The 25,168-nt window shown below is 39.4% G+C and overlaps 1 protein-coding gene across 3 annotated transcripts in view; it reads right to left on the reverse strand.

Annotated features, from left to right (window-relative positions):
• The window catches only part of TOM1L1 (target of myb1 like 1 membrane trafficking protein), a 1,502,644-nt gene that overhangs the window by 333,709 nt on the left and 1,143,767 nt on the right, over positions 1–25,168 (reverse strand). For all 3 annotated transcript variants that reach the window (XM_044090473.1, XM_044090474.1, XM_044090475.1), the window contains 2 exons: positions 1,243–1,336; positions 93–144 (listed from right to left, as the gene is read on the reverse strand). In XM_044090473.1, the coding sequence (XP_043946408.1) occupies positions 93–144; positions 1,243–1,336 (146 nt within the window). The remainder of the gene's footprint in view (positions 1–92; positions 145–1,242; positions 1,337–25,168) is intronic.

Consider the following 25,168-nt stretch of genomic DNA (forward strand, 5'->3'; position numbering starts at 1 on the left):
GTAATGCTACACAATCTCAGTTCTTGCAGTATACAGAATGTAACTAGATGTATACAAAGTGTTATATTGTTCATAATGTTTTCAATACTTACATTACTATACACTGGTGTTGTCATAGGATGTTGGTACATGTTTTCGTTAGTGCTACAAAAAATATAATTTAATCTTTATTGATGAAACTCATAAAATAATGATAAAATAAAGTTAACTCCATAACAACAGACATGCATTTAAGGTGAAGAGCAAACACAGTATAACAAGTGTTTTATAATTTCTCCTGGAAGAATTATCACAGTTAGTAACATCAGCATTATACCCGAGCGGACATGACAACATTATCAACTTCATATATAAATGAACATGACATTATCAGGTTCATGTAAGGATGAACAGCCATAACCTGGGAGGGGCAAAGGAGGTGGCTGGACAGATACAAGCAGGAGGTATGAATGGCAAGTACCAATGGAATGCATGTGCAGTAAAGGCACTAATTTCTAAAACCCAAGCGGATGTTGTTACTTTCAGAAATTAAGGCTAATACTACTTTTATGGCTCATCTGAAGCTGCTAGTTTGAAGCAAGTGTAGTTTATAAAAATAAATGTTCCTTTTTTAATTAAATCTTGACTGCAGCAGCTCTCCATGCAGGACATAAAATGTAGCAACTGTTTGCTACATTTATAGCAAGCAGTTTGCTACAGTATAAAACAAGATGAAATTCAGAAATCTTCCTTTCTTTTTTTCTTTTTTTTTTGTAAATAAACCGGAAAAGGGTGGGGGCAGGGCACAGAAAAGTAACCTGAATGGCTGGGCAGAAGGAAGGAGGGGTGTGTGTTGCATACCTGGCCACCTCAGTAGAAGCAGTAAAGTGCTTTTTTTTTCTACTCACTTCTTCATTTGTTGAACTTAGAGGGTGGGGCACTGGTTCATGGTACCTGTACAGGGCACTGGTTGAGCCAGCTCCACTTCTGCATGTGTATACCAGTAACTGTGTCAGGCTAATTATTACAGTTTGTTATAGTTCAGCAAGGAGCTTACTGTAGCTTCAACAATATAGAAAAAAAGACCTTTTACTTTTTTGCTCCTTATCTGTGAGTTAAAGGGGCACAGAATGAGCACACTATGATTCTGGATGCACACACCAGTGTTAACATCTTCATACACGAACGGGCATGGCAACATTATTAGATTCATACATGGAAGGATATGTCAGTCAGAAAATAAGCAATAACAACTGTACTTACTGTGGAACTAGAGGAGAAGATGCCATTGCCTGTAGGCTGATTGGTATCCCAGGGTACAGAGAAGGAACAGGAAGAGGACGATTGACGTATTCATCTGAAATGTAACAGCATTTGTTAGAGCAATGTTCTGCATGTTAACTGTGGACAACAAAACTATTAATTCAGCCTGGTGTATTGAGGCTAAAGAAAACTGCTCACAAACATAGCAGTCTATATGTCTGCAAGGTAAAGTACATGGAGAAACACAAAAAACAGTTATGGTGTTTATGTTACTACAGGAACTTTTCATGAAAAAATTTTACTTTTTGTGTTGATAGATTAATCAACTTTTAAATTTGATTAGCAAAATTGTAAGGAAATTATTACAGCAATGTTCAAAAAAAAAAAAAAAAGAAAAGAAAAGGAGATGACCTGGAAACTGTGCAAAGACACTCTTCTAAGTGGATCAGCGTATGAGCAGTACATACAGTTCTACTTTGGAAATATTTTCTAAGACATCAGGTGTATTACAATAATTTGTGATTTCTCTACATTAAGTTGCGCCATTTGTTATTTGCAAAAAGTTGACATTAGGGAGAACATTTTAGTGAAATAACATCAAACGTCAGATAACTTTTTAAGCATAAAGTACAGATAAGTGCTATTATATGCTCCTAAGTGGTAACATGACTCTTTTAAAAAATGGAATTTCAATATGTAACTTAAATAAACAAAGCTATAAAAATATTTTGAATATAAAAACTTTGTCTGGGATTAAGAGAGCACATTGCTGCCAGTGTTATGTAGACAAAACCATAGTGCCCAAATAACACAAAAACTACAAAAAGGTCATAAATTTGTAGTATATACTACGCTAAAGACCACCAGGGCCTTTATAAGCCTAGCCATGCAACTCAACCCAATTGTTTTCCCTATGCATCATAAGCATTTTTAGGAGGGGGTATATTATTTGGAAGTTTCTAAAGGTTATGTTGGGGGGTGAGTTAGTTAGGGCATAGTTACTCACTGCCTCTGTCAATCAGAGACCTGGGGTTCAGACTTGGGGTGAATCTCTGATTTTCCATCCATTGGTCAAGGTTATATTTAAATAGGGTAGGGATGGACTCTGACAGGGGCAGCCTTAGCAACTATCGGGCTGAATTTGGCACATTTTTGGTGGCTCTCAAGCCACACCCCTACTCACTCTCATAATCACACCCTTGTCATATGCCATGCCCTTCTCTGGCTATTGCTCAAAGATTAGTACTTCTGCGGCTTGTTCGGCTTCTTATAGATGCATTAATTTATTCATCCATTTATCCATTCATTCATTCTCCAATTACAGTGAGAATGTATTCTATAGAAAATAACCTTGTATAAAATTTCACTACCAAAAATAAGCTAGGCTAGAAGTTATACTTAAAGCAGCCATTTCTGGTGAAAGTCTAGAATTACAGTTCCGCAATTAGACTCATTCCGTTTCCCTTGTTGTTATCGCCACTCTTAATTCTGCTGAAATTCCTGGGATGCTCTTTTCTCCAGTTGCCTGTTAAACTCTGTTAATCAAGTTGGGGGCACGAGATGAGACCTTTAGTTTTCCTGGGTGCACTACACAACTTCTGTTCCTAGGGTCAAATGGGGTTACAATTTCTTCAGCCTCTTGCCTCTACTAGCAATTAATTATGCATCAATCTCTATACATAAATGAATACATGCATACATATATATATATATATATATATATATATATATATATATACACATTATATATATATATATATATATATATATATATATATATATACACATATATATATATATACACATTTATATATATATATATATATATATATATATATATATATATATATATATACACACATTATATATATATATACATACATTTTAAGACTAGTCACTGTAGTTTTGTACCAGCTGGTCTGGTAAAATAAAAATAAATAAGCAATTAAGTAAATAAATACATAAATAAATAATGGCTTTAATATATAATTAAGTTCATTCCATTAACAGTGGTTTCCTGCAAGCTGTTGAACATTTATTAGACTAGAAGAAATTGAGCAATTAACAAACTGTGACTTGAATTTATACCTCTCAGGTATACCTAATTTGGGGGAATGTTCCTCATTCTGACACTTAAAAAGTCCATGTTCCTAGGAGTTCCACACTGAAAGGGTATGTCACACATTCAATGTTAAGATTTTTTTATACCCAATATTAAATGGTAACTAATAGTGAATCATATTAATTCACCAAAATAATATTTTATTAGTACAAAGTAACACATTTTAAGCAGTTAAAAGTTGAAGTTGTAAGTAAGCTATTTGTAGCTAGTCTGATATTTATTTTATGAAAATGTACCACCAGAAATTTGGATTCTAGCAGTACATTTTCACTCTCAAAATGTGTAGCTCATGCGGATTTTGGAGAAGTCTGTTGCTTACAGTCCTGCAGCAAAATTGACTCTACCTCAAAAAAAAGACTAGTTATCTAATTATAAGTCTAGGTCCCAACCAAGACAAAGTAAAGCCTCAGTGAAAAAGCTGATAAATATCTTTCAAGCTCGCTTGCTAGCCAGCAGCACACCAATGCCACGATGCACTCTGCTGACAGTTTTAACACCAATACCCTGAAAGTAAAAATCAGTCTGTATCAAGGCACAAGGGATTTAGGGAAATGTAGCCAGCTCCACAACAGAGGTTGATGTATCACAGAAGAAGCAAAACTATATATCCTAAAATGCCTTGCTCTTATAAACTTACAGTTTTAGGCCCCCAGCACGAAAGAAGCATTCCTGAGAGATAACCACAATGAAGGAGAAAAAGGTGCAATTGCAGCTTAGAAAACAGTTATCCACACCTCAATGAAACTCCAGAAGACAGGAAAAGTACAGTTTTGTACCTACCATAAATGTAGATGTTCGAGTGCTCGTACAGCTGCAGTCATAACAGATGGGTTATCCTGCCGTCAGGCGGGTCCTCGGTCGGCCAAATTCCAAAGTCTAGGTCCGGCGTCGGTTGTCGTCGCTTCTTCCCTGACGTCAGTGCGGCAGGGGTATAAAAGAGCCAGCTGACGCCATCTTCTTCAGTTTTTCTTGCCCCAGATGTCAGGTGCCCCCAGTAGGAAGGCAAAACATAAACTTATGTAATCATGCAATATAGAATAATCAAAAAACAGTAGTTTGCAAGCAAATACACCATAAAAGAATACCCCAAATACGTTGTATGAGAAGGTGCTTGCCATAAGGCCTGTCCTAAGAGGGGATGGAGGGAGGGCAACCTGGACTGCAGCTGTATGAGCACTCGAACATCTACATTTATGGTAGGTACAAAACTGTACTATGTTCGTGCATACAGCTGCAGTCATAACAGACGGGTAGAATCCCAAAGTTAAGTAGGGGTGGCAGGCACTAAGTGGAACTAGGAGGAGCAAGGATGCCCTGCAAGACAGCTGTGGCAAATCCCGCTCTAGATTTTGAGTAAAGTGGAAGGTGATAGTGTTTGGAGAAAGTGTGCACTGAACTCCAAGTGGCTGTTTCCAAAATGTCCTTGGTAGGAACCCCCCTGAGGAAAGCTGCAGAGGTTGCTGTGGCCCTTGTGGAGTGGGACCTGATGCTTGAAGGCACAGCTTTTCCATGAAATGAGTAACAAAAGCGTATGCAGTGGGCTATCCATTTTGAGATTGTCTGTTTGGAGATAGCCTTTCCTTGAGCACCTGTAGCATAGGACACAAAGAGTTGCTCAGATTTCCTGAATGGCTTTGTCCTGTCCAAATAATAACGTAGTTCTCTGTGAATGTCCAAGGAATGCAGTAGTCTTTCCCCTTTGTTTTGTGGGTTAGGGTAAAAGGTAGGTAAGTGGATAGTCTGATTCAAGGCTACACTGGATACTACCTTTGGCATAAAGGTAGGGTTGGTTCGTAAGGAAACTCTGTCCTGATGGAAAATGATGAAAGGTTGCACAGCCATGAGGGCCTGTAGTTCCGAAACCCTGCGTGCTGAGGTGATAGCCAGAAGGAAGGCTGTTTTCCATGACAAATATTGTAGTTCTGTTGAAGCAGCTGGCTCAAATGGAGGAAGGGTCAGTTTTTCCAATATGAAGTTGAGGTCCCAAGCAGGGACTGGTGGCTTCCTTGGGGGTTTTACATTCTTAGCCCCTCTGAGGAACTGTCTTAAGAGAGGATGAGAGAATAAAGGAGGATCTGTGTTGTATTGTGCAGAAATGGCTGAAGCATGGATTTTGATGGAGGAGAAGGAAAGTCCACTGTTTAACATCTCAGCTAGGTACTGTAATATTTGAGGTATATTTATTACCCAAGGATTCTGGCCCTTTTTCTGATTCCAGGCACAAAACCACTTCCATTTGGCGGAGTAGGCTTTTCTAGTAGAAGGTCTTCTGGCCTCCAAGATGACATCCTGCACCTCCTTGGAGAGGAGGGTCTGTTGGGAAATCAAGGGATTCTTCATGCGGCTAGATTTAGGGTTTTGAGCTGGCTGTGAAGAGTTTTGAAGTTGTGCTGGGACAACAGAAGAGGCACTAGAGGTAGGATCCATGGTGGGGAATGCGTCAGACTCTTCAGGAGTGGATACCCGTGTTGTCTTGGCCAGTCTGGAGCAATGAGAATCATTTTCGGCCTCTCTGCTCTGGCTTTTAATAGAACTTTGGGCAGCAGATGGAGAGGTGGAAAGGCATAGACTGTCAATGTTGTCCAATTGAAAGAAAGTGCGTCCACTTTCCAGGCCTGTGGATGATAGGTCCTTGAGCAAAATTTTTTCAGTTGGTAATTTCTGTGGGTAGCAAAGAGATCTATGTCTGGCTGTCCCCATGCCTGAGTTATCTTTGCGAAAACTTGAGGATGCAACTTCCATTCGTGTGGATCTGTCATATTTCTGCTTAGGCTGTCTGCCAGTGTGTTTTCCTTCCCTGGCAGGAATTGTGCCTGAAGTTGGATTTGCAATTCCAGAGCTGTGTTCCAAAGGGTCATGGCTGGTCTGCACAGGGGGTATGAATGAGTTCCCCCCCTGTTTGTTTATGTACCACATCACTGTGGTGTTGTCTGTCCTTATCAACAGCTGGCCTGGATGCAGTAGGTCTTTGAAGGCCATAATGGTATTTTGCACTGCTAGCGTTTCCTTTTGGTTGATATGTAGGTGCTTCTCTTTTTGGGACCATTTTCCCTGAATGCACTGATCTTTCATATGTGCCCCCCAGGCGTAGTCCGCGGCATCTGTTGTGATGATTTGATTTGCTTGAGGTATGCAGAAAGGGAGACCTTTGTTTCTTTGGCATGCTTGAGCCCACCACAGAAATTCCTTTTGAAGACATGGAATGAGTGGTATAATTGTTTCCAAACTGTGGCTGTGTTGAGACCATAAGTTTTTTAGGTACCATTGAAGTTTCCTCATATGCAGCTTTGCACATGGGATCAGCAGGATGCAAGATGCCATGAATCCCAGAGCCTGCAGGACTTTCCTTGCAGTCAGCCTGGTGAAGGTTGCCATTTTGCTGAAGTATTGAGATAGTTGCCCTTGTTTGTCTGGCATAAGGTAGGCCATCTGGGTGTTTGTATTCAAGCTGGCACCCAGGAAAATTATTGTTTGAGAGGGTATTAGTTTTGATTTCTTTTTGTTGACTGTGTATCCCGGAAAGTTCAACAGTCTTATTACAAACACCAGGTGATTCAGAAGTATGTCCTTGCTGTCTGCTTGGATCAGGCAGTCGTCCAGATATGGGTATATTTGTATTCCTTGAAGTCTGTAGAAGGCAACTACTGATGCCAGGCATTTTGTAAACACTCTGGGTGCAGTAGATAAGCCAAAGGGCAATGCAGAGAATTGATAATGGGTTGAACCTGCAAGAAATCTGAGGTATCTTCTGCAATCTTGTCTGATAGGGACATGCAGGTATGCCTCCTTGAGGTCCAATGTTACCAGCCAAGACTCCTTGCCCAGCATGGGAAGAAGCTGCTGTAATGTGAGCATCTTGAATTTTGGTACCTGTAAATATGTGTTTAGGATGGATAGATCTAAAATAGGTCTCCAATCTTTATCTTTCCTTGGTACCAGGAATAGTCTGGAATAAAACCCTTGACCTTGTTCTTTTGCAGGCACCTCTTGAATAGCTTTCATGTCCATGAGAGCTGAAATTTGTTTTTGTGCCTCTGCCATTTGATTTTGTGGCAGGTTTGGCATGCCTCTCATTTTTGGAAGCGTGTGAAAGTGGAATCTGTAGCCTCTGTCTATAATGTCCAGGATCCATTTGTCTTTTGTGACAATATGCCAATTTTTTGAGAATAATGCCAGTTTCCCGCCTAAAGGTGCTGCCATTAAAGCTTTGCTTGGCAGGTAAAGGGGAAAGTCATTGTGTCTGCTTTCTGAATGACTGTGATCTATCTTCTCCACCTCTTGGGGTCGGTGCTTGCCATTGCCTGGCTCTGAATGATCCTTGAGATTGCCCTCTACCCCTCGGGTGCCTGTATCTGCCTCTTTGAGGTCTGTCCATGGCTGGAAAGGACCAATTTTTTGAAGGCCAGTTTCTGCTGAAACATGGAGGTTGTACCTGCAGGAAATCTTTCACTGTTTGCATTGATCCCACCTTTTCCTCCATTTTCTTTAGTACCTCCTCAGCTTTAACACCAAACAATACATCTTTTTGAAGAGGTGCATCTAGTAATTTAGCTTTGACATGATCTGGTAAGGCTTGTTCTTTGAGCCAAGCATGTCTATGTATGACAGACCCTGTAACAGCAGCTCTACATGAGGCCTCTAAAGCATCAAAACCACACTGCAAGGTATGTTTACCCACTTGCTCTGCACTATGCAACAAATCCTGCAACTCTTTTAAATCTGGTTGCTCAGGTTGTGTCATTTTGCTTTTCAACTCAGATAATAAAACCTGTTGATACTTTAACATATGGAACTGACAGTTTAATGCCCTCATGGTTAAAGTGGCGAGGTATACACCTTTTCCTCACCTTTCTAAAGCTCTGGAATCTCTCTCTGAAGGTAATGGGTTTTTTAGCAGTAGAGGCCTTAATTCCCTTGGGACCCTGTGAAATAGTTTCTGGGTCAGCAGTATGGCTTTTGTATAGGAACTGGTGTGAATCAGGAACCCGGTAATACCTGTCTGGTTTAACAGGAGCTGGAGGTAAAGAATCTGGGTTGAGGCTGGCTTCTGTATACACATCATCTAATATATCTAAGACAGGAGGGACAGCCAGAGGCCTATGCTGGGGGAGCAAGAGAAAATCCCTGAGCCTTTTCTTGGAATCTGAGTAATCTTGGCCTTCCCAGTGAAAGTGTTCCCTCAAAGTATGTAGGGTTTCCCCAAAAGATTAGTCCTCAGGGGGGAGACTGAGGGAATAGACTCCTCTGCATCAGAGTCTTCAAAAGGAGTATATGTATATTCCTGGTCCTCAGAGTGTTCAGAGGTAATAGAGGCTTGATCTGAGGAAGGGTAGTCTTCCTCTAATCTGGGCCTTTTGTCCGAGGGGGGTTGAGAACCCCTGATAAGAGTAATCAAATCCTCAGCCATTCTGAGCATCTGTTTTTTAGGCATGGGGCCTTAAGAGGGGGGTCTGTGGTCCTTGTTTTTTTAGTTTTCATGACTGCTTTAGATTTTGTGAAAGCCTTAATAGAGAAGGAGGAAGGCCTGAAGACACCTTGAGAAATGGCAGGCCTGTCTAAACTCTGGGTTTCCCCGCCAAGAGTGGCGTCAGTATCTGTAGTCGGAATGGGGGCCGAGGAGCCTGCGACCCCGGGCACAGAAGACACCGGTAATGAAGTGTCATCGGTACTCAGCGGCTGCGTAGGCGCCTCACTGAGAACCGGAGAACTGGTAGTCGGCCTTAGTGTGGTGTCAGTAGAAGTCGCGGACCTCATATGTCGGTCCTTATCTTTGCGTCTTTTACTCAAAACTGGAGTCGGAGTATCCGACAACATAATATAATTACATTTTTTACCAAAATAGTGATGGGCGAACTTCGCCCGATGCTTAATAGTGCGTTTGTTGAATCTAGCACAAAAACGGCAGTCCGAGACGTCGTGGTCTGAGCCTAAGCAAGGAATACAGAAAGAGTGGAAATCCTTATGCGGTATTTGCTTCCCACATGAAATGCAATTATTAACTTTGTCTGACATCAGTCTGCGGCAAGAAAAGTTTCCCCAATGGGGTACTTAGCTTTCAAGAAGACTTCGGCTGAAATATTTTCGTAAATCTCAGGAGCTGGCCGACCGGCACTTGCGAACTGCTTCTGCTTCGGGCACCGCGTGGCAAGAAAGACTGAAGAAGATGGCGTCGGCTGGCTCTTTTATACCCCTGCCGCACTGACGTCAGGGAAGAAGTGACGACAACCGACGCCGGACCTAGACTTTGGAATTCGGCCGACCGAGGACCCGCCTGATGGCAGGATAACCCATCTGTTATGACTGCAGCTGTATGCACGATGAACATCAGTAGATAGGCTTAATTTTAATGCAGTATGAAGGCACAACACATAAACTATACTCCTTGAAAATACGTTTTCATCCTCAACTTCACCAGACACAACTAACAAACTAAATTACATGCCTTAAATACTTCAATTAAATACAAATTCACCAATAAAAACAGTGTATCACTAAAATTAACATGTCATAGGCTTTACCCACAATCCTTTTCGCCTCCACTAACATAAATAACTTCATTTACAACAACAATTCTACAATTTAAATGTTCTTTTTAATACAATTCATAATGTAAAATAAACCCTGTAACTGCTTGCATCAATAAATGTTAAAACAGCATCTCTCCTTAAGGGTAATAAATCATACAAAACTTAATATATAAGTTTATAAAATTCATAAAACATTATTAATGTGCTCTCTACTGGCTCTAAAACTCACAACTAATTCACATTTAAAATAACTACAGACTCTCACTATGCAGGGACTCAACACAAATAAATGACTCGTTTATATATGTTTATGTAAATGTTATAATCTTGCCTCTCTCTGCTTTAAAACTAGGGCCAGGTATAAACCATCATTTAGTCCAGGGAACCTACTAGCTTCTAAAAAAACTCGGTAAAAACTTATAAAATAAAAACAGGTACTGTTGAAACAAAAACCCGAACCAGCGATACGGCAAAACTGAATAGTTATTTGAAGCGCTTTTCGTTTACTTAATAAGCTAACTTCTTCAGAAACAAGAAATACAAATACATTTCCACATTCAAATATATAACATAGCGTATGTCATGTGCTACCAATCAAGCGAAACCAGTCACTTTAACTAAGGTTTAAATTAAATTAAATTTAAAGGTACCGACATCCTGGAACCTGAAAACATACAAGAATCAGTGCCAACAATCATAACACTGTTGAAATAAGAATCGAACCTGAAGTTCACACAAAGCTAATGAATTTGAGTACCAGATTAATACTATAATACGTTTATGAATATGAGTATATATATAAATATACAAAACATTCAGACAGCATAAAAAGAACTAATATACTAAACATAATACAAATATAATCCCTAAGTACTGCATAAAAATATGTCAACAATCTAAAAAATAATAATAAAACAACTATACAATATCTAAAAGTATATACATATGTACTTAACATTAAGTACTACGTTAATGTTTCAGGCTTTTTAGTTTTAATACACTGCTAATAGAACAAGTGTCATTAAGCCCTGGCGAATTATAAGCATTAAGCTTAATCTGCCATTGTAATTCAAGCTCCTCGAGCCTTAATGATGCTGGACCCCCTCTTTGTCCAAATTAACACAGTCAATAACTGCATATCTAAAATTATGGTCATTAAACTGTAGTACATGTTTGGCTAGAGCATTCTCTAATTTTAATTTACCAATGGCATATTGATGCTCATATATCCTTTCTCGAAGACGCCGCTCCGTTTTGCCCACATAAAATGCTGGGCATCTCTGGCACTTCATTATGTAGACCACCATATTTGTATTACAATTGTACCTGCCCTTAAAGTTAATGTTATAATCATTAACTGTCAACGAATATACATTATCCACAAATTTACAAAATTGACAATCTTGGCATTTAAACATCCCTGTAATTTTGGGAGAGACTGATGATTGCCATTCGAGTAGGTTTTTCAAGTTATGACCCTTCCTGTAAATAACATTAGGTTTTTCAACCATCTTGACATGGATGTTGGAGTTAATACGAAACAGCCCCCAGTTCTTCTTAATAATATCTACACAAAATTGACTATGTATATTAAACGTAGTTATAAACCTAGGACTCCTTGAAGGCTGTGGCCGAGACGTCAGAGTTTTTTTAAATAAATTGCTTTTGGTGGATCGTTTGGCTGTTGTTTTTCCTGATAAACCTAGGAATAGACTGGTCTTCACTAACATTGTCAACATCTAATCCATTCACAGAAGTATTAATAACTTCAATTGATGTATTTCTAATACGTAATAGGGGTAAATATATGCCATTAAGTCTTTTAGAATTAACTTCGCAAATCAAGTCATCTAAGAGGTTAACCGGATAACCTCTATGTAAAAACATAGATTTTAAGACTTGGCATTCTTCCATGAAGTCAATGTCCTGACTGACAATACGGGCAGCTCGCACCAATTGACCTTTAATAACCGAGCGCTTCTGGTGGTAAGGGTGGCAGCTTGTAAAATGTAAAAAAGAATTAAAGTATGTTCTTTTTCTATAAATTGTAGCTACAAGACTGTCAATTGCTCTATTCTTAGATAACCAAACATCCAGAAAGGCTATGGCTTCTGTGTCAAAAATTCCAGTAAAATGCAGAAAATTTGTTGAATCATTGAATGCTTGTACAATAGTGTTACTAATATCATTGTCCCCCTTAATAAGGATGAATATATCGTCCAGATAGCGGGTATAGTAAACTATCTGGTCGTTAATAATGGGATTACTGAATACATATTCAGTTTCCCAATAAGCCATTACCAGGTTGGCTATACTGGAGCCACATGGGGAGCCCATGGCCACCCCAACTCTTTGTAGGTAAAATTTATCACCAAACATGAAAAAATTATTATATAATGTAATTTCCAATAATTCATTGACTAAGGAAATCTCCCTGGCAGGGGCCCCTTTCTTCTTCAAAAAAATGCTGACCCATTCAATACCCAAACCTTGTGGGATGGAAGTGTATAAATCTTTAACATCCACTGTAAGGAAATTATAACCCATGTTGAATTCTAAAACATCCATATTCTGAAGAAATGACCATGAGTCCTTACAAATCTGACTTTCCTTACTGAAATATTTTTGCAAAATAGAGTCAACAACTTTTGCACAAGAATATGTTGGGGAACCCCTACCATCTACCAGTGTTCTTAATGGGGGGTCAGCTATATTTTTGTGCATCTTGGGAATGCCAAAGATACACGGGTATTTTGGATAAAGGGTGAACATATAGTTATAAATATTTTGTTCAGTTCTCCCTTCTATAAATATTTCTTCCAAGTTAGTTTTTATAGAAGAGTAAGCACCATTAACCTCTGACCTGGAGCTCTGTATATAAGCTATACTATCAAGGAGTGAGTTCATCCTTTCAACATAATCAAAACAATCAAAAACCACAAGGCCGCCACACTTATCTGGTTTGCAAATCCGGATATTCTGCGATTTAATGTATTCTAAACATTCCTGTTCGAACTTACTAACATTATTGTCCTCGCTAGCACATTGCCTATTATTTAAAAGCTGTCTAAAATCAAGTTCACATAATTGCTCGAATACTTGCAAAAGTGGATGCAATGGTGGATTAAATGTACTTGGAATATAAAATGGGTCCACATTAGACATTCCGGTGTTTGCTCCCATTATTAATGTGAAATTTAACATTCTAGTGAAAATTTTAAGATCAATTACAGACTTCACCAAATTGAATTTTTGAACTGGTACATAAGTATAACCTTTGGCCAGAAAATCAACAATGTCTGGTGGAATAACCGCCGAAGAAAAGTTATAAACTTTGAAATCTCCTGTCTGGTTAGTGATGATTACAGGTTTAACATAATTAACTTCACCAATCAAAGCACAATCATCATTTACATTAAAGTCCACAGAACCCACACAAGAATGTTCATCTCCCTCAAGTATTGATACACTAACAGTACTCAAGTCATGTGTTTGTTGGATTTGCGCTGAAAATTTTGTGACTGTGGGTTGTTCCGCTGTTTGGGTCTGGCACCCATCTTGTTGGCCGTAGGAAAATTTCCATTTAGGTTTTGAGTGGAATTACTATCACTACCATTACTATGATAGAGGTGTTGAAGTCTCTCACTCCTCCTTAATTCAGGCTCATAATCCTGACTATCATCAGCATGCAAATTAGTTGTGTTTTGATTTGTGCCATTAAATTGTACCCTAGGATTATCTCTTTGTTGCTGAATCCTAGAAGCGGTAACATTAGTTTGTACCCCCATATTAGGACCCAAGGGTTCTTGCCAAACTTGAGCTGGTGGGGGTACTGGGTATGCAAGGCCATCCCTGTAAGCCTTACTGTCCCAATCAAGTTTCTTAATTTTATTACTTTTCAATTTGGCTACGTACTGGTCTATGCTAGAGAAGACTCATGCATAGTCATATTTATATCTAAAAAATTCCACATCAGTTTTAATGCTATTGTCAAGTTCAGTGACTTTCGCACTAAGCTCATTGACCCATATATTGTAATGCTTTATCCAATAAATCAAAGCCTTGACCGTCAAATAAAGCTAGCAGTTCTTTATGAAAGTCAGAGTCAATAACAAGACCAGTAGGGAACTGGTGGTGCCTTAGGCCTTTCTGCACAACTTTACATGACAAGCATTCACGAAAATAAGAAATCTCTAGTTGAAGTTTTTTAAGTTTGACCAAATAAATGTCTAGAGATTTTAGTTTAGACACAGTATCGTAACAAAGATTGTTATTATTGTTACCTCTATCATCCTGTTGGCATGTAATGGTCGTAGGTGCAATATTAGAAAAAGTAAATTCTTCAGACAGCCATTTGTTGATTTCTGGTAATCCACTAACTTCATGTGCCTTAAGAGGGGGTCCATTGGAACCCAATGCAGTCTGTTGTAATGGCCACGAGTTCCTTCTACATTTGGAATACCAAAAACTCACAAAAATGTCCATGACCCACCCCTAAGGCCAATTGTGGCTGCAGAAGGATCTGTAACATCCCCTTTGGCAATGTACTTGGATGTAAACTAAAACATTTGCTAATGACAAATGAGATGTTGTTAAAGGACTCGTGAGATTTTATAAGGAGTATTAAGCAAGAATTTTTAGTGAGGATTTAATTTTCATCACTATAGACATTGTGGATTTATTTGGCTCAATACCTCATGTATTGGCATTGAATAGTTGAGGAATACCTAAGAGAAGATACACATTTAAACCCTGATGAGATACATATTTGTATGCAATTGATGGAATTGGTTTTAAAAAATAATTACATTTTCTTTCAGGGAGAACTTTTTCAACAGACCAGTGGAATGGCAATGGGGGCAAGGTGTGCCCCGATGTATGAAAACCTGATACTAATGGTGTGGGAGAAGAAGTTCGTTTTGAATAGTATATACAAGGATTGCTGGGTATTTTACAAATGTTTTTAGATGATATTTGTATCTTTTGGAAAGGAACATTTCAAACATTCATGGAATTTTATCAGTACATTTCTGAATCTACTGAATTTTTAAGGTTTACATAAAGTATTGGCCATAAAGAAATTGCATACTTAGACATCACTATTTACAAGGAAGGTAATAAATTTAATTCAAGGGTATACAGGAAGAAGACATATTCTAATTCTATTCTACATTATGCTAGTTCCCATCCTTTCCATCAGAAGAAAGGCATTATATAAAAGGGCAATTTGTAAGACTTAGTAGAATGACTTTGAATGATGAAGAATTTAGAAAGGAATGTGATGTGTTACATGGGATGTTTTGTGAACGTGGATACGCAGAAACTTTAATTACCCAAGTGAAACAGGAGGTGGCTAGTGAGAGGACAGGCAAATATGCCCCAATCTTGGGAATTCCCGAATTTAGCCCTGTGGGTGATCATTAAGTTTGAAAGAAAATAAGAATGAGGAGAACTTTGGTTCGGCGTTCATCACTGATTTTAGTGGGGATGCCAATGCTGTATTTAGAACCACTGAAAGGGAATGGACTAGGTTCAGTAGAATTAGTGACCTTAAATTAGACTTTAAAACCCCTTTTAAATGTATCTATACGAAGGGAACAAGTATCAAAAATGAAAGAAAGGGACATTCAAACTTGGCAGATGTGCGCAATGCCCTTTCATTATGAATACTGAACTAGTCCACCTGGATTCCAGAAATAGAATCCTCATGGCAAGGAGCTATAGTAATTATGAGACCAGCGGGCTTGTATATCTTGCCTTATGTGAGTGCAAGGCATTCTATGTGGGAAAAAACGAGATAAAGCTGAAGAATATATGTACATTTGAATGCCATAAGTAATAGAAATGTTAATAATGCACTTTATAGGCACAGTATAGAATGTGGAAAAGGAAAATTTAGTTTTTTTGTACTTGAGGAGATCCCAAGGGATAGAAGGGGTGGTACGTGGGAGACCAGAATTGAATACAGGGAACTTTACTGGCAGATTTATTTAGAAGCCAGTAGGTTCCCTGGACTAAACAATGGTTTATCCCTGGCCCCAGTTTTAAAGCTGAGAGCGGCAAGATTATAACATTTACAAAAAAAGTACACAAATGAGACATTTAATTGTGTTGAGTCCCAGCATAGTGAGATTCTGTAGTTATTTTAAATGTGAAGGAGTTGTGAGTTTTAGAGCCAGTACAGGATGCATGAATAAAATTTTAGGAATTTTATAATCTTACATATCAAGTTTTTTTATGATTTTATTACCCTTAAGGAGAGATGTTGTTTTAACATTTATTGATGCAAGCAGTTTCACGGTTTATTTTACATTATGAATTGTATTAAAAAGACCTTTTGACGTATAGAATTGTTGTTGTAAATAAAGTTATTTATGTTAGTGGAGGTGAAAAGGATTGTGGGTAAAGCCTATGACATGTTAATTTTAGTGATACTCTGTTTTTATTGGTGAATTTGTATTTAATTGAAGTATTTAAGGCATGTAATTTAGTTTGTTAGTTGTATCTGATGAAGTTGAGGATGAAAACGTATTTTCAAGGAGTATCGTTTATGTGTTGTGCTTTCTTACTGCATTAAAACTGTGTTAAGCCCATCTACTGTTTCCTGTCTTCTGCAGTTCCATTGAGGTGTGGATAACTGATTCCTGAGAGATGCTTATTTAGTGGGCTCAGCTGTGCTGGATGTCATATTTGAATTTACAGGCAAAAGTGTACAGCATTGAGAACCTTTAGCCTTTGTGGGGCCCTATTATGTCCAACAGGCCTAAGGCTAGCCCTGGACTCTGCTTCATATGGATGAAAAGCTTGTTCCAGAGCATGGGGATACTCTGAGACACTTCTGTCTTTCCAATATGTCATATTTATGTCACAATCAAAATTTAAAGCCGTGGATATAGTGGTTCTGATGCTGTTCATTTTACAGATGAGCAAACGTTCAATCAGAGCTGTATCTGAGGATGCCTTGCATGCAAGCCATAGATTGCCACTGAGTAACCTATATGATACAGAGTATAGAGACAGGGCTTTAAAATGATACATATAGAACAATGTGTTTATACCTTGAATTCTCCTGGTAAGACTCTTTCTTGGATGTTTCAGGTGTTGCAAGTGTCTGCTCAGGTACATACCAAACAGAGCATTGCACTCTATGATGGGTCTGAATAAAGTGGCACTATGACTTCCTTCGACCTGGATGCTATGTCCTTACTTATAAGTTAGGTGACATAGAATGCTTTTCTCACTACCTTGGCCACATATTGGTCACAGGTCAGATTACTGTCAACATATGTTCCCAGATCCCTAAAGGGTCAACTTTTAGGGGTGTCTTAGTGATGGAGCAATTAGCCCAAGTGGCCGTTTTCCCAAAAGGCACTATAATGCATTTCTTGGCATTGAGTTTTAATCCTGGACTTTGGCATCGGTCATTTGTCTGTGATAGACCCTCTTGTAAGAAGCTTCAAATTGAGATAGAAGGGAAGATAGTAGTAAAGGTTAACATCTTTGAGGAGAAGTGTGGTTGAGGAGAAGTGAGGTCTGAATAAAGAGGTCAAACAAAGCTAGATTTAGAGTTGCTACAGCAGATGGCAGAAGATGTCAGGGATATTAACTGTTAGAAAAATACCAAAGAAGTTGACAAGTAAAGCTTATGAAACAGCAGTGTGAACACTGCTTCTGAATGGTACAGAATCCTGGGCAGTGAAGTTGAGGAAGCCTGATGTGAAGGAGATGAAGTGTCTAACATGGATAGTATGATGCACACTGGGACAGATGAAGAATTACAGCTTTGTAAGTAAACTTACCATAACAGTAGCTGCTCAAATGATCACTGCTGCAGTAGCCTTAGCTATTTGGGTTACATCCTGCATAAGATATGTCAGACGGCCAGCTTCCAAAGCTTCAAGGGACCTTCCATGTGTCCAAACTATCAGGCAGCCTGAGGTGCGCTGACTAGAAAAACAGGTTTGGGCACCAAGCACTTCACTGCTTTCATGCAAACAGAGAGGGAAATGCTGAACCCTTAAAGGACAATGCTAGGAAAAACAAAACAAAACAAAAATAAATGTCCACACCTTTGCATAAAAAACACACCAAAAAGCAAGAGGGATTGATGTAGGAAGCAGATAATGCAGCAACATCTACTCTTATGTTAGGTTTACTTACAAAGCTGTACTACATTCCTCATATTGATCACTGCTACAACAGTCTTAGGTATATGGGTAGATTATCCTAGCTTACTACATTTGGGAGGTGGAAGGAGAACAGTCCAGTAGCCCCTGGAAATTGGTCCTAGCAAAGCCTGATCTAAACATAGAGAAGAAATTAAGTTCATAGTACTTTGTAAAAGTATGAACAGAGGACTAAGTTGCAACTTCTAAAATACTTTTAGAATCCAACCCTTTTCCAAAAATCAAGATATGAACTCTAGGCCCTGGTAGAGGGTGCCTTGACCTTGGCTGAAATAGTTTTGTTGTGGCAAGTATAACAAAATGTAACAGCTTTAGACAACCATTTGGAAACAGTCTGTTTTGACACAGGTTGTCCCTTCTTACCTCCAGAAGACATGAAAAATTGATCCAAAGATCTGAAAAATGTAGTATCTGAGTTGTTTGGGCATCCAAGATAAGAAGCATCCTTTCTCTCTCATTCTTAGGATCAGCAAACAAAAATGGAGAGATGGATAGTTTGGCTTAAAGTAAACTCAGGTACTACTTTAGGCATAAAAGAAGGATTAGCTATCAAACTCTGCCTGAGTGAAAATGAGACAGGACTGACACACCATACCCTTCTTGCAGAGGTCAGAACAATCAGTAAAACTGTTTTCTGTGTTAGGAAAGTCAAGTCAGCCAGGTTAGCTAGTTCAAATGGAGCTTCCCTTAACACAAAATGAAGGTCCCAAGGCACGGGGGGGGGGGGGGGGTCACCAGTTTGCTTGGAGATCTCTTATGCAAAACCCCTTTGAACATGAGAATGCATTGAAAGAGGAAGATCCATGCAACTCATGCTGAAATGGTCAATAAATGAACCTTGAAGGAAAGGTCACAGTTAAGAAAGGCTAAAGGTCAGTAACTGACACAAGGATTATAAAACCAAAGAATAACTAGCCCTGAATGTGTGCTGGTTATGTTGTTGGCATCAACCAGGAAACCTTTTCCATTTACAAATATTTGATTTTCTAGCAGTAGGCTTTCTCGTCTCCATTAGTACCTGCTGCACATCCTCACTAAGCAGGTGACTAAAGGGAATTAAGGCCCTATCATTCAGGCAGTTAACTGAAGTTAATTGGGGTCAGGGTGTATTAAATACCCCTGTTCTCATGTAAACAGATCCAGTTTGTGTGAAAGCTTGTAGTAGTTGCCCCTGGTCATTTCCAAAAGAAAGGGAGAACCAAAGTTGTCCAGGCCAGAAGGGAGTCACCACAATATCTTGGGGGATTCCTTCTGAATCTTCAGAAGTGCCAAGGACATCAATGAAAAGGGTGGGAAAGCATACAGAAACATTCCTGTCTAAGGAAAAGAAAATACATCTGTATTCTATGCCTTCCTACATCGAGTCCTGGAGCAGAATTTTGCCAGCTGATTCAGACAGGAGGCAAATAAGTTTACTTGAGGAACTCCCTAACAGATGCATCAAATCTTGGATGCCACCCTGATCTAGTTTCCATTGGACTGCATAGTGGTGCAGCGGTAGCATTGTCCAATACAACAGAGCAGAGCAGATTGGGATTACCCAATTTGAATGGGACATTTAAGAGCAATACATTTAAGGCTCCTATACATTGCACAAGCAGAAAACTATAATCCAAAGTGGAAAGAGATGATGCTTAAACAGGGGGGATGATCAAGAAACAAGAAGAGACTGGGACTTTGGATGTAGTCCTTTAAAGAGAATAACAACAATCATACAGAATATTATATTCATAAAGTAGCAGAAAGTATTATAAGAACTTATCCAACATGGAAATGGTGAAAGTAGACTCTGCCAATAGGGATACAGATATATGGCAAGGGGGTACTGGAATTTATTGAAGAAAACTTGCAAAGGAATCAAGCTACTGGGTGCAAATACCTAGAGAGGGGAAGGTAACAGAATGGGAAGACAACAAGAACTTATTTGGCTGCAAGTTAGAGATTGTCTTCCCTACCTAGGATTGATATCAGAGTATAGGAAAATATAAAAAATAGGGGACCCTGAATAAAAGACCAGCACTGGTAGAGTTTCTAGTAGAATCTAGAACAGAAGCTGCCATTAAGAAAGGAATAATTAGTACTGCTTATAAAATATTGCATGATAACTATAACAATCAATCAGAGAAGGATAGAAAGAATTGGGAAGAGAGGCTGTATAAGCAATTCACAAAGAAACAATGGGGGGATATATGTATGTCTCCCAAATATGAGACAAAGTCTAGAAGCTTTATGATCTTTGCTTGGAAGTACTTACATAGGTATTTTTGTACCCCAAGTAGACTCCAAAGAATTTTTCCTCAGGTAGGTAGCAAATGTTGGAGGTATGATGGGGAAGAAAGAGGTAACTGGGAACATATTTTCTGGGAATATAATGAGTTAGCAGATTTTAAAGATTCTCTGCAGACGGCTCTGTCGGAGATGTTGGGTGAGCAAATTGGTGTAACTAAGGAAATTATTTTTTTTGAGCTATGATACAGAATTGGAATTTCCTACACATAGTAAGGCTTGGCTGAGTCTAATTGCCAAAAAAGGAGCTCACGAAAATGGAAATCAAAGTCTAAACCAACTTTACTAGAAGTAGTGAAGATAGTAACAGAGATACAAAAACTGGAATTGGGGATCTTTAGAAAACAGAAGGAGAAAATGACATAGAAAAATTTGGGAAGTGTGAGATCAATACATGTAGAGGAGGAACAAGGTTTAAAAGAAGGCAGGATTTGAATGAGCTATGTAATGGTTGACTGACAATGACTGGATATATTAAAAGTGATGTATAATGTTTGCAGCTACAGTTGTGCTGGCATGGTTTGTAAAATATAATGTTTGCAACTGAAATTGTGTTGTTATGGTTTATTTTCATTCATATAAATGTAAGTTTGCCTATGTCATACATGGTAATTTAATAAAGATGTTTCAAAAATAAGAGCACCCCTTCCTTAGATTCACATGTGCATTTATGAAATACAAGGTCAGTTATTTAGATGACACCCTTTATAAGCTGAACAAAGTTGGTTTAGAATGTACTATCTACAGAAAACCCACATGCTCCAATACTTAATTACATTTCAATAGTTGTCATTCATCCTATTTAAAACAGTATATAATTAAGGGACAACTGATAAGATCTGTTAGGGTGTGTTCTACATATGACACTTTTATTATACAGATTGATAAGATGATTAACATTTTTGGAAAAGGGTCACCCTTATGATTTAGTCAAAAAACACAGTTCATAAGTTAATGCAGAATGGGGTGGTACACACAGCTTATCTAGATCTCGCCAAGGCTTTCAACACCATCCCCCACTCTGGAATTATAGACAAACTCACTAATCTAGGTATAAATCCCTATGTCACAAGATGGGTTGCCAACTGGCTCACTGACTGAACACACACTGTGAAAGTAGCAGACTCTCAATCCAACCTCAGACCAGTGGCAAGTGGAGTACCACAGGGTTCATTCCTAGGTCTTCTCCTGTTTGGTATCTACTTCTCTGAAGTACAGGCTAACACAGAAGGTCTTTGGCTAACAAAGTTCACAGATGACTGCAAATTAAGAGCCATAATCAAATCTTCTAACGGTGTGGACATCCTACAAAAGGGCCTCACTGAGACAGATGCCTGGTGTCAAAGCCATGGCCTCAAGTTCAATGCCAAAAAGTGCATTGTCATCCCTTTTGGTAAAAACTCTGTACCCATGAACTACCACATAGGTGGTAATCTATTTAACACAGAAAGTGTGATAACAGACCTTGGAACACAGATGGACAGTAGTCTCTCCTTTGATAATCACATTGTCATAGTAGTCAGGAAATCCTTCTATGTGGCACACCTCATCACAAAAGGTTTCTCATCCAGGAAAAAAGAGGTAATTGTTCCCCTCTACTCATCAATCATTAGACCCATTATAGAGTACAACGCCCTTTTTGGTATGTACCTCACAAGACATCTACAACAACTGGAAAGGCCACAGAAATACCTCACAAAGAGGATTACTGGCTTCAAACAGATGCCCTACACAGACCGTCTCAAAAAACTCCAGCTTTACTCTGTGGCATATCGCCTACTCAGAGGCGATCTCTGCCTAACATAGAAAGCTATGTCAAACCCAGAGCTGTTGGACATGCTCTACATAAAGAAATCCCTCCGAGCTACAAGCTCTAGGGACCTAAACCTTGTCACCACAATAAACAGAAAGTACAGTTTTGTACCTACCATAAATGTAGATGTCCGATAGGCATGCATCTGCAGTCCTTACAAATGGGTTGTCCTGTAAGTCTGGGTCTGGCCTCGGCTGGTGTCGCACTTCACCAGATGTCATAGCGGCAGTTATTCGGGTATAAAGGCATCAGCCGATGCCATTTTCCTCAGTGTTTCTTGCCCCAGATGCCAGGTGCCCTCTAGGAAGGCTAAATTTGGATAAATGCAAATGGTTCCAAATAGTAGAGAGCAACAAAAAATAAGCATGTATGTACATATATACAAACAAATACACCATAATAGATTCCCCCAGCTAGCTACAAGATGGGCAAATACCCTAGGAGTACCACAGAGGGGAAGGAGGGTGGGTAATCCTGACTGCAGATGCATGCCTATCGGACATCTACATTTATGGTAGGTACAAAACTGTACTATGACCTTCAAGGATGCATCTGCAGTCCTTACAAATGGGTAGAATACCATAGCCAAACTGGGGGAGGAGGAGAAATTAGATTATGGTGTAGTTAAGATCCCCTGCAAAACAGCAGTGGCAAAACCTGCTCGGGATCTGGAGTATAAAGGTAAATTATAATGCTTGGCAAATGTATCAAGTAGCAGCCTCTAAAATGTCTTTGGTAGCCACTCCTCGTAAGAAAGCTGTGGTAGTGGCTGTAGCCCTTGTAGAGTGAGGCCTGATGTTTTCTGGAGTTTTCTTCCCATGGTAGGAGTAACAAAATCTAATGCAATTTCCTATCCACTTAGAGATTGTCTGTTTAATTGCTTTTCCTTCCATTCCTGTTGCATATGCTACCAGTAGCTGGTCAGTCTTTCTATTGCTCTTGGTCCTGTCCAGGTAGTAACGTAATTGTCTATGTACATCCAAGGTATGCAACAGTCTTTCTCCCGTTTTGTGGGTTGGGGAAGAATGTAGGTAGGTGGATAGCTTGATTTAAAGATACCCTGGAGACCACCTTTGGCATAAAAGTAGGATTAGTTCTCATGGACACTCTATCTTGATGGAAGATCAGGAAGGGCTGTACCGCCATTAATGCCTGTAGCTCAGATACCCTTCTTGCTGAAGTGATTGCAAGCAGGAAAGCAGTTTTCCATGATAAGTACTGTAATTCTGCTGTTGCTGCTGGCTCTTTCTAGCACAAAGTTCAAGTCCCATGCTGGCAATGGTGGCTTCCTAGGTGGTTTTACATTTTTAATTCCTCTCAGAAACTGCCTGAGCAGAGGATGTGAGAAGAGTGGAGGATCCAAGTTGTATTCTGCTGAAATAGCTGATGCATGAATCTTAATGGAAGAATAGGACAGGCCGTTGTGGAAGAGCTCTGCCAAGTATTCCAGGATGTTAGCTATGTTTACCAGTGACACATTCTCTCCTTTTGCAGTACTCCAAATCAGATATCTTTTCCATTTTGCTGAATAATTTTTTTCTTGCTGAGGGTCTGCGAGCCTCCAAGATAATGTCTTTAACCCTTTGAGATAAATCTGGGTTATTTGGTCTTATGCAATGTTCCAGGCAGCCAGCTGCAGTGTTTTCAGGTTTGGATGCAGGGTTTTGAAGTTGTTTTGTGTTAACAGCGCAGAGGCCATATTTGTTCCCGAGACATACTCCTCAGTAATGGGTACCAATGTTGCCTTGGGAGCTATCAGGATGATCCTTGGACGGTCTTCTATGATCTTCAATAGCACCTTGTGCATCAAAGGAAGAGGTGGGAATGCATATGCTGTCAGGTTTTTCCAACTGAAAGATAGGGAGTCCACTTTCCAAGCAAGTGGGTGGTACATCCTTGTGCAGAATTGTTTCAGTTGGTGATTGTGTGGGGATGCAAATAAGTCTATTTCTGGTAGTCCCCATTTCCCTGTAATGGTTTTGAAGACGTCCGGATGCAGCATCCATTCGTGGGCATCCGTGATAGTTCTGCTTGAGATGTCTGCTAGTATATTTTCTTTTCCTGGCACAAAAATTGCTTGTAACTGAATGTTGAGGCTCAGTGCCACATTCCAGAGGTCCATTGCCATCCGGCATAGAGGGTATGAATGTGTGCCTCCCTGTTTGTTGATGTACCACATAACTGTGGTGTTGTCCGTCCTTATCAGCAGTTGACCCTGTCGAAGAAATGGTCTGAATGCCTGAATTGCCAGTTTTACTGCCAGCATTTCCTTTTGATTTATGTGCAGGTGCAGCTGGTCTTGATTCCATAAGCCTTGTATGCACTTGTCCAGCATGTGGTCTGAGGCGTCTGTTGTGATGGTCTGGCTTGGTTGAGTGCTGTGGAAGGGCAGTCCATGTTTGATTGACAGGCCTGAGCCCACCATTGGAATTCTTGCTTCAGGCATGGAATTATTGGAATTTGGGTTTCTAGGCTGTGCTTGTGCTGAGACCATAAATTCCTTAGGTACCACTGTAACTTTCACATATGTAGTCTGGCATGTGGAATCAATATTATGCAGGATGCCATGTAACAGCTTGCAGGACTTTTCTTGCTGTTAGCTGGTTCTGCTTTGTTAATGCCATGAAGTAGGAGTTGCTCCTGTTTTTCTACTGTCAGGAATGCCATTTGTTTTGTTGTGTCCAGATCTGCACCCAAGAAGGTTATCCTTTGGGATGGTATCAGCCTTGACTTTTTTATATTGACTGTGTATCCCAGGGCTTGTAGTAGATGAATGACCTTTTGCAAATCTCTTGTTAATTTGTTTTTGTTGTCCGCTTGTAACAGGCAGTCGTCCAGGTAAGGGTAAATTTGAATTCCCTGAAGCCTGCAATGAGCAATTACTGATGCCAGGCATTTCGTGAATACTCTGGGCACAGTAGATAAGCCAAAGGGCAATGCTGAGAATTGATAATGCTCTGATCCTGCAAGAAATCTGAGGTATCTTCTGCAA

The sequence above is a fragment of the Protopterus annectens genome, chromosome 12.part0 (genome assembly GCF_019279795.1).
Source record: "Protopterus annectens isolate FY-2018-M chromosome 12.part0, PAN1.0, whole genome shotgun sequence".
NCBI lineage: Eukaryota > Metazoa > Chordata > Ceratodontiformes > Protopteridae > Protopterus > Protopterus annectens.